The sequence below is a fragment of the Glycine max genome, chromosome 3, assembly GCF_000004515.6.
Source record: "Glycine max cultivar Williams 82 chromosome 3, Glycine_max_v4.0, whole genome shotgun sequence".
Taxonomy (NCBI): Eukaryota; Viridiplantae; Streptophyta; class Magnoliopsida; order Fabales; family Fabaceae; genus Glycine; species Glycine max.
In genome coordinates, this window is record NC_016090.4 from 20,830,048 (window position 1) to 20,840,733 (window position 10,686).

Sequence of the window (10,686 nt, forward strand, 5' to 3'; positions counted from 1 at the left end):
ACCAAAACAGCAGACCATCCCCACATGTACAACACCCAGAACAGTCTACCTTTATTCTTAGGAATATTCAATAACTTCATTTTTGTCACTTATCAAAATTTTCGGTACTATTATGCCTTCTGCTGAGTTTTACGATTCCACAAATTGTGCAAATGATGAATTAAACACATATATCACATAGAGAAAATATTTTATGAGAGTGAAAAGATAAAATGTGAATTATATAGTGAATACTCAAAATTTAATTTCATATGACCATTTATCTGTCATGATGGATTGTCAAGATTTTTTAAGTGATTATATAGCATTAAATCTTAATCGTTCATATTTAGTTATATAATTCATATTTAATCATTTCACTTTCATATAAAATACATTCTTCTCATATATATACCTCACACCATTTATTTATTAAAATGTTTATTTGCTTCCTTTTCTCTCTCTATAAGGCAATCCAAAAAGGACACAAAATGGGAAGGTCCAAGCCCACTTACGAGTAAAAGATAAAGAGGCCGATGCAGTTTTTAATGGACTTTACTATTCCTAGGTTTACTCTCTTCCCACACCATACTTCGTTTGGTTTTTTGCTTCTTTTTTTTTATAATACTTCTGACCAAAACGAGCTCCCGCTGATAAAAATAGATGACAAAAACACATTTTCGTTTGTATAATTAAGAGGAATGCAAACAAATATACAATAGAAACACTTTATCTTGCGTATTTTTATCAACTAAATTGTGTTTTTATTTTGTATTGTGTTTGACATTCACACACAACATAAATTTGTTTCTTTTATGTATTTGTGAAATTTTTTTTCTAAATTCAAATTATTTTTATTGAGTAGATCTTTTAATGTTTCACTAACACGTGAATTGTACTAATTATGTTGCGTTGATTTGTTATTAATTTTATCATGCATTTTTATTGTAATGGTGTACTCGTAAATCACAAGCATGTGGATCAACTGATGTGAGATTATTCCAGTTTAACTAGAGGTTTTGGATTCGAGTCTTAGATAAATAGTTGTGTGAAATACTTAGAGGGAGAGTTTTATTGTCCATAGTAATCCTATAAATCCGACTCAGACAAGATTATCTCCATGGAAGATAACTATGATTTAGACAAAAAAATGTACTATTAATGACAATGACATAATAAGTCTAAGATATATAGAATCCAAAATATAAACCATACATACAAAATAAAATACTGAATATGTATATGTACAAAAACAGAGAAAAAAATTAATCGTTTGGGTGGTTAGTTGTCAATGTTGCCAATTCATTGGAAACTTATTTTTGTTGTGTATTTGAGTTTTGACACACAACAAAAATAAAATTCAAAATAGAAATAAGTTTTCATTATGCATACAAGATTATTTTTATTTGTTTTGACTTTTATTTATGTAATATGTAGATACAACATGTTGCCTACATGTTTTGGTTGATTTCCTAGCAAGGTTGCTTCTAGGATTGCTATGACAAATACATCCGCAGATGGACGTAAACAACCTATTTTTAACTCAGAATTAAAGTTGCAACCTCTTGATAGGATCCTAAGGAGGAAACATTATGTAGTTTGTGGATTTCATAATCATAAACTCACTGAAACATTGTTGGGTCAAATAACCAAATACTATGTTTAATCAAATAACTAAAAAATATGGTGAAACTTTATCAAATTTTGTTAATAATCAAAGAAATTTCACCACCATCAAAACTAAATACAATGAAAGATAAAAATATCTTCACGACCAAAGGGGTCCAAGAACAAAAATATAACATTTGATGAAGTTGATAGAACTCAAGATGTTGTTAGAGATATATTATGCTCACACCCATATTCCATCAAGCTCTTGAAGCATGTATTGATTTGTTCACTAACTCAACTCTATCCGTTTCCATGATAATATAGCTATTTTTAAAGGATAATTGTTTATTGCCTCCTATTATACCACAATGGAGTATATATTGCACATGTGAAGCTTGTTCATGACAAAGATCTTACTTGCAATGCATACAATAATTTAACTCAATACCATTTCATTCAACAATAGGATTTTAATATGTAATAGAGATCATTAGAGATTCCTTTTAGTTAATTATTGTATTAATTACGGTTATATGTACTGATTTTAGACATGGTAAAACTCAATAGTTAATAATTTTTCTCCTTTAATGTTGATTACAATGTTTGTTAGCCATGAATATTGTATTGTAATTCAAGTTCAAATTCTATTTTATACCCATAACTATCACGTCCATCAAACAAACCAACAAAAATACAATCTTGTTATACAACTCTACAATAGAATTGTGTTTTTGTTGTACATTTTTGGGGTGAAAAAAAAAAGAAATGGAAACATGATTCCATTGTAGAGTTTAACATATAATTTTACAACAAAATCATATTTTTGTTGTATTATTTTTTTACCCCAAATAAACTAAATGAAAGCATGATTTTGTTGTAAAACTCTACAGCGGAATCATGTTTGCCTAGAAGGATATTTATGAAAAATAGTAAAGAAAAAAACCCATATGGATAGTGAGAATAGTATTTTTGGTAGAGTGAATAGCAACTCCCATTCGTGGACCACGCTTTTCCCTTCGATTTGTTTTTTACTAGATATTTTTATTGATAGTAATGACACTAATTTTGATTTTTTTTATATAAATATGAATTTCCTTGATAATTCTTAATTTTTGTTAGTCCATTTGGGCTCCAACATGTAAGGTTGCATTAAACTCAGCAAAAAATAATGTTAGGTTGCATTGACGGCCCATATATTCTTTCTATCTAACTTTATTTATTATTTTCAAAGTATTTTTTATCTCAAATTATTTGTTATTTTAAAATATTAATCATTTTCGAAAATATTTTTTAAATAAATACAGTCATAAATATATAATTATAACTATATAATATAATTAATTATTTACAAAATAAGTATATTTTAGTTAAATTTATTTTCATATGAATTAATATGATCAGTTATTTTCGCTTTACCTTAAACATGATCTAGCTTCTTTCTCTTCATTGATTCACGAAGTAAAGAAAGAAAAATAACCTCATATACACCTCTCTTCCTGTGTTTCCCCGAGGCCCAACACCACCATGTAGCTCAAGTTTCCGATCACTCTCTATCATCTTGTCCCACATAGCTTAACATTTGGTAGTGCATGCATGATAGAGAGCACGGGAGAGCGTGGAGGAAAAACAAAATTGGAGGCCATCAAACAAGGAAAGCGAGGTGCACGATTTCATTAAAAAAAAAGTATCTGAATCTTTTCTTATTTAATTCATGGTTAGCCCTTCTCCATCTCATTTTGTTCCGTAATGGAGACCAAATTTAATTCTTTGATCTCTATCACAAGAATCACTAACAACCCAACGTGTTTTTGTTTTATTGGGTTTGATTATCAAACAAACGGGTCCAAGTGTTCAACAATGAAATAAGGCTGCTACTATTTACACCCTCAGTTTTGCTAAGAGCATCCACCCCTTGTTTTATTCCAATTACCCATTATACCCTTTTTCTTTAAAGAAGTATACCTCTTGGAACCACTTTTTTCTCCTGGGTTGCCTTTCTGGAATAACATATACCTATTCCGAAACTATATACCTAATGTAATTTTTTTTACTGCGTTTTAGAAACTAGCTTTCATAATGTAAATTTCACTACATAGACAAGTTTCTGTAAAATCTACAAAAGTATGGGGTGTGAAAGTGTGAGAGAGAAAAAGGAGTATTTTGGAAATATAAAGAAACCAAGACTAGTGGTAGTGTAAAGAAAAAAATGTGTGGATGTGAATAGCACGGGACAAAGTTTCTTTCAAGACAAAACAAAACCCAGAATCAAATCAAAATGAAAACTCTACACTTTGGACATAGATTTACAATGTCTTATCAATTTTTAATCTGTATCTCGATCCTCTCAAGGGCCAATTTTTATGCATTTAATCACTAGTTTTCCACTAGTAAAACATGAATGGATTCTCCCCTTACTGGTTGCACAATGTATCTTACACTATCCAATACCTCAATATGAATTGACATTGAAATCTAGTTAATCCACTCTACCATGGCACATTCCATAATTTTTATCCCATTATATATACATCTATCAAATGAATACATTACACAACCAACCACACTTCTGTCCCATACAAGGCTTCCTTAAAGCCAAAGCAATCAACCATTTAAAGAACCATCCAAAGCTAGCTTAAAAGAAGAATTTGCTTTGCATCAATCACCACCCTTATGAGTTGGCTTCTGGATCTGGAGATGGGAAAATAGGTTGAGCCAACCATTGAAAGGGTCTCAACAGTTGAGCCCTCTTCTTGCGCCAGAACCAAATGGCAGCTTTGTAGTTTTCATTGCGAATCTTTCGAGTGGCTGCTCTCCAATCATACTTCTCCATCTCCAAACGTGCAGCTTCTCCCATGGTTTCTCTCAACTCTTTGTCATCCAAAAGAGGCTTTAGTTTGCTCAAGCAGTCTTCAAGATCACCTGGTGTATAGAGGTAGCCAATTTTGCCATCTTGGTCTTCTGGAATTATGTCTGGAACGCCACCAGCACGTGCTCCTACCACAGGAATCCCTGATGACATGGCCTCCAAAACAACAAGGCCAAGTGTCTCTGACTCTGAAGGCATCACAAAGACATCTCCACTTGCATATGCTTCAGATAGTTCTTCCCCTCCTAACATTCCTGTGAACACTGCTGGCATGCCTTCAAACATTTTCTCTAGTTCCTCTCTGTTCAGTTAGGAAACCATGTTAATAAAAGATGCCAAAGATAGAGAATAATAATGTCCGATCATTGGAGTAAAACTATCATGTATGGGGGATATTGATGGGCTTCACCAACTACATTGGCCAGAACAATGGAGATGAAGAAAATGGTCAAACTTCATGGCAAGAGAAACCCTTTTTACAAATTTTATTAGTTAAGAGTACACAAACATCCACTTAGAGAATGCCATTAGTTAAAGTCTTAAGGCCAATTCAGATAGACTTCTAAAGAAGTACTTATAGAAGAAAATAAGAAGATAAAATAAATCAAACATCTCTTGTATGTTAAAATCAACTTAAATACTTAAACTTTTCTAGAAACTCTCGTCTAACTTTTCCAAAAATTGAGATGCATAAGTTTATTTTAACTTATGGAAAAAGTTTGATTCACTTTACCTCTTAGTTTCTTCTCCTGTAGGTACTTATTGAAAAGTTTAATTAGCATAGATAAAAGAAAGCAAAGACACGTTAGAACAAGTCACCTGTAGGGTCCATCTCCGATAAAGGCAATTCGTGCTTCAGGAAGCCTATCCATGAGACTGCCAAAATCGTGTGTTTCAAATGTTAAGGCAAGATACATATGCTAGTTATATTTATGATATGCTCTGGCATGGACTATAAAGAACAGAAGTAACAGAAAGATAGGGTCATTTCAAACAGAACATTTGGAAAACATATCTTGAAAAAGTTATGACCATCTTAAGCTTCAGTACATTAATAACCAACAAAAAGTTTTCAGCAATGTTCCAGTTGATGGACCGCAAAATCATAAGTTTGTGTTGTGAAATTTTCAGTATGTTCTTTACCTTTTGAGAAAATCTAAACTCTTCTCAACTCCAAGCCGTCCAACATGAACTATCAAGGGCTTCTCAGGTTCACCATTGCTGTATGACACAAGATTAAGAATAAATTGAAACCCCATTAAATATCAAACCTTGGGCACATGAAAATGGCAAATGGTCTGCACCTCAGCCTTAATCGCATTTCATGGGACTTGAATCGTGGATGGAAACTTTCAGAATCGACACCCTTGTTCCAAAGACAAATCTTGTTCGCTGGACATCAACAGGAGAATTGAGTTAGACAAAAAATTGCTGCATTGACAATGTAGTTGTTAGATTACATTTATGTTTATGTTATCTTGTATTTATTATTACATAGAAACTTATGATTCTGATTGATATGCAATTACCTAATAATCAGTAATTGATTGATATGTAATCAATACCAATTTTGATTTCTCCATTATAAATAGAGATGAGATGTGATCATGTAAGACACACAACATTACAGAAAACTAGTAGTATAAACAAATGCTCATGTTCAGCTGCTATTATCAACTGAGCAAAGAGCCAAGAAATCACTTCATAAGGGGTATTTGAGTTCACCTGCTGTTACTCGAGCTTCTTCAAGATCTTTTGCAATGGCAGCTGATGGCACCAATGTAAGATCAGCTGCTCTATGCAGAAATTCTACATAAAATAGCATATTCATGTTATTTCACAAAAATATGATTCCAAGTTGAACAAAGGAAGAAAGAGAGCATATACATACTTATGACCCACCACATGGGTTGCACCAGCCAGCTAAAGGTGTATCTTGGAATGTATCTGAAAAACAATTAAGATCAACCACAAGAACTAGTGGATTTAATCTGAAGCCCAGACAGCTTTGCAAATATGAAATACATTCAGAAAATTGAAATGTGAGAAAAGTCTATTTTGGATAAACCTCTCCACAAGTCCTTGTAAGAGAAGAAAATGAATCAATATTTTCCATAAATTAAAATCAGTTTATACGGTTCAACTTTTGTAGTAGTTCTGTTACCTAACTTTTCCAAAACTTGACGCGCATAAGTTAATTTTAACTTGAAAGAGAAGTTTGATTCATTTTACCTCTTACTTTCTTCTCCTATAAGCATTATCCAAACTGGTCCTAAATATGCAACTTACACTGGTACGTGGGTGTGATAGGACATGACAATAGGAACACTCAGAAGCTTTGCAATGATAAGGGCACCAAAAACCTGAAATTAAGTCAGCCTCAGATTTTGAGATAAATAAGTTTTTACAACTACATTGTTCTTCAGAATCCTGCAGTTAATAAATGAGGAGATGCAGGAATTGTAGACTAACCATTATGCCTGGTGATGATGCATGTATTATGTCAGGCTTAAACTCAGCAACCGCAGAAATTATTCTTGGACTAAGTGCCAAAGAGAGAGGCACCTTTTGATACCAGGGACAAGGGAAGCTGCATTTTTCAATGTTTTTGTTTAAATGAAGATCATTCGTACGAAGCAATGGTTGTGGTAGCAATCATAAGTTTAAAGAAGATATTGGCAAGTACAATATGAATGTCATGAGGACTTACTAGCCCATTTCATTGTGCTTTGTAACTGATAGAATATTTGAATTTTTCTATGATAATTAAATAAGTTGTTTTAAAAAAGAAAATGCAGAATACCTAAAAACAGTTTTAATACTTTTCTGAGAAGCTGGAAAAAATAGCTTTGACAAAAAAATAAAATAACAAGAATATGCCGTACCATAAAATTACTTTTCTAAGTAGTGGCATAGGAAATAAGCCAGGATGACAATTTACAAAAGTAAGCGTTGACTGTGATTAAAAAACAAAAAATTTAAGTTCCTTATGGCTTAAAAGCAAAAATATCTTAACAAAACAAAAGAAATCAAAGTCAGCAACCTTCGGGATCCAATTAATTTGGCTCCATAAAATTCCTTGGGTACTCCTTCATGTGTGGTGACAACCATTACCTATAACATGCACAAATAAAGCTAAGGCATTTGTTTACTGTTGGCTAATCATAAATAAAATTATTCACACCCACAAAGGATAGTAAGAACACAATAAAGATTACACTGTATGAAAAATAATAATAAACACAAAAATTTAACGTGATTCGATATCTCTTGTCTACGTCCACGGAACCATCTCAAACAATATTTCACTATCACAAAAATGTTTACAAGATTGTAACCCTCCTCAAATAGTATATCACTTTACAAACTCGAGTACCCTACTCAATGGTTACAAGAAATGATAACACTTTCACACAAATACTCTTTTCTCTCAACAAAGTGACTTTATTTTACAATCTCTCTTCTCACACACTTTCTCTTCATGTGTTGTTTCTTCACTAAATCTCTTCTCTGTTTATAGTGAAGATTGCCACCAATTATAATAAATAAGTTCTCTTGGAATTTGAAACAAAAATAACTTTCAATGCATTCATTCAACTAAGGTTCATCTAGTAAAATGTAATTTTTTACTTTACATTTAAATCACCTAAACTAATGATAAAAATCCAATTCCCAATATGCATGCACCTTATCTTTTGACTTGAAACTCTACTATTCATTTGTTTACAATGTTAAGAGAAAAATACAGGACATGTGTGTATCTAGAAACAAAAGAAGTAGAAAATGTTACCTCATCTCCCATTTCACGAAGGTATTTTATAAAGTTCTGAAAACGATTTTTGTATCCTGAGACGTATCTGCAAAATAGATAAAGGTGGAATGAACATTCTGTTTGAATTGAAGAACAGATTTTTTCTTTCATAGCAGACACCATACCACAAATCTTATTAAGGATCACACATCAATAGTACCAAGTGTAATGCAATAATCTCATAGGGATTATAAGGTTAATTTCCCATCAACTTTTCCTAAAATTAATGTTTGGTCACTCACACATTCATAAGCTGTAATTGCCATTCAATATTACATCCAAATCAACAGAGTTGTGATTTTTGGACACCTGCATAATGTAAACACCTCATTCACACCCTTCACTTTTCTTCATCTCTCTTTTTATTACATCATATCACTAGTCACATTAACCCGCTTCTACTCTCTATCTTCTATCTCTTTCTCTCTCACAGTGTCTACTAGACAACGTTTTTTATTCACAAGCCTGATTCGGTGAAAAACAGCAGAAAATAGCTGAGATGCACGTTTCTGATGGTAAGACTACAGAATTATTATTAAGCTAATAGAAATTTTATTCCGAAACAGTTGATGACAAAGCTAGATTAATTCAATTATAAAACAAAAAGCTTTCTTATTTTTTTTTTCATTAAAAGAGACATGAAAACCAAATTCAAATGATCTATAAAACCTCAACAGTCAATTCATCAAAAACCAGAGTCAACACTGAATCAGAATAACAAGAACAAGTCAACTCCTGCAGAAACTAAAATTCAATGCTGTCCCAACCCAGCTCCCATGTTTCAACAATGAAAAAATAAAAAGAATATTAAAAACCACTAAATAGGCAAAAGGGGTTTCAATACTCTAAAACATTATACATTCAATGAGAATTGGAAGCCACAAACAGTGCACATTTTAGAATCACAGATTAAGAAACCAACTCACGCAAAAGGAGAAGGCTCAACGAAGAGAGCAATTCTACGAGGCCTAGAATTGTCCTCGGGATCAAGCAAAGCAAAATCAGGAGGACCCTCTTCCTCCTCCACCACCTGCAACAAACTATCCGTTGCTATAGTCATGTTGATGGCACAAAGCACCAAGCTTTTTCTGCTTTTCACACTCGTTGACCCTTGTAGAGAGCAAAATCGTGCTTTTCTGCAAAAGGGGTTAATGGCTTTTGGTCCAAACGATTGGGAGCAGCTAAATCTAAGAGAGTTCTGAGGAAAAGTTGATAAAGAAGAAGAGGGGGTTGTTGTAAATGTGGCAGGTGAACAAAAAGGAGGAGAGAGAGACGTAGAGTTGTTCATGACGATTGCAAATGCGTGAGCGATAATGATAATATATAAAGTTACAGCCTTGAATGGAATGGTAGATTAATTATATGCTACGTAGTTGTGCGTTGTGCACGGAAGGAAGAGAGAGAGAGTGTGTGTAGGGGCGCAAAGAGAGGAATCTAAGACACATGCAAGGGGACTCCAGCAATGGATATTCTCTTTTACATTGGCGGGACTTCAAGGAATCAAAAAGGAACTGGGAGCATATGCTATTGGGTCACTCTTGACACAATTATTAACTTAGGGATATTTTTAAGCATGACAAAAATAAGGTATGAGAATATGGGTTGACACTTGACACAATAGTTAAGGATTTGATATGAACTATAATCTTTTGTGATTGGAGAATTGAATTCTTCTCACGCCACTTTCTTTGCTTAAATAGAAACCCTTTCGAGGAGATTTAGTGACATAGGAGCTAGTTTACGTAACTACAAATAAGTAGAAGGGGGAAATTGTTTGCAGTTTGAACATGTGCGCTAATATTCTAGGTGAGTTTAAGTTTTTTACGCAATTGTTATATTTTTACGTATTCAAGAATTAAATCAAAATTCATGTTTATTAGTTTAAGCATTTAGGAAGTAAAATCATCATTTATTGTTTCTTTTACAAGTTGCTAGGAGTTGCTTTCAATTTTATTAGAATTGTAATTGTATTTGACTCATTATCTAAACCTATTTGGAAGTAACTTGTTGAGCTTAATCATTTTTTCTAGGATTTAACTTTGACAACACAAAATGTTGAATAATTAAGAGTCATGGAAGATAATATACTTGTATTGTTGTGTAAGTTGAAACAAATATTCTTGGCGAGCTTCTTTGATTCAATGGAGTATCTTTTAATTAATTCATTTTTACTATAACTTCAAAGTTAGTGATCCAATCCAATATCATTGGCTGTATCCTCTTGAGAGGTATAAAACTAATAATGATTTATACAACATAGTATCTTCATTTTTTTTTTAAAATGTGCATTTATATTCCTTTTTAGTATTTTTCACTAGGTCAAAAATATAATCTAAGAACAAGAATAATTTGATTTGTGAAGCCTCCTTCGTAAATGTAACTATGCGTCATTGAATCTCCTTGAAGTTGTTAAGAACAT

General features: G+C 32.5%; 1 protein-coding gene across 1 annotated transcript; it reads right to left on the reverse strand.

Annotated features, from left to right (window-relative positions):
* Positions 1–3,945: 3,945 nt before the first annotated feature.
* Positions 3,946–9,886, reverse strand: LOC100803792 (sulfoquinovosyl transferase SQD2). The gene is made up of 11 exons (XM_003520878.4): positions 9,194–9,886; positions 8,247–8,313; positions 7,500–7,570; positions 6,929–7,046; positions 6,746–6,819; positions 6,348–6,403; positions 6,182–6,265; positions 5,761–5,848; positions 5,600–5,677; positions 5,276–5,332; positions 3,946–4,757 (listed from the first exon to the last, which is right to left on the reverse strand). Exons 1-11 carry the CDS (start codon positions 9,553–9,555, stop codon positions 4,259–4,261), a joined length of 1,554 nt encoding a protein of 517 aa, XP_003520926.1. The 5' UTR covers positions 9,556–9,886; the 3' UTR covers positions 3,946–4,258.
* Between the last annotated feature and the right edge of the window lie 800 nt (positions 9,887–10,686).

Excerpts from the sequence above, each read along its gene's own strand:
- LOC100803792 (XM_003520878.4), bottom strand. The coding sequence starts at position 9,555 with ATGAACAACTCTACGTCTCTCTCTCCTCCTTTTTGTTCACCTGCCACA. Across the intron at positions 6,266-6,347 it reads ACCCATGTGGTGGGTCATAA|AATTTCTGCATAGAGCAGCT; the intron begins GTATGTATATGC and ends TATTTTATGTAG. Across the intron at positions 5,678-5,760 it reads GAAATGCGATTAAGGCTGAG|CAATGGTGAACCTGAGAAGC; the intron begins GTGCAGACCATT and ends TGTGTCATACAG.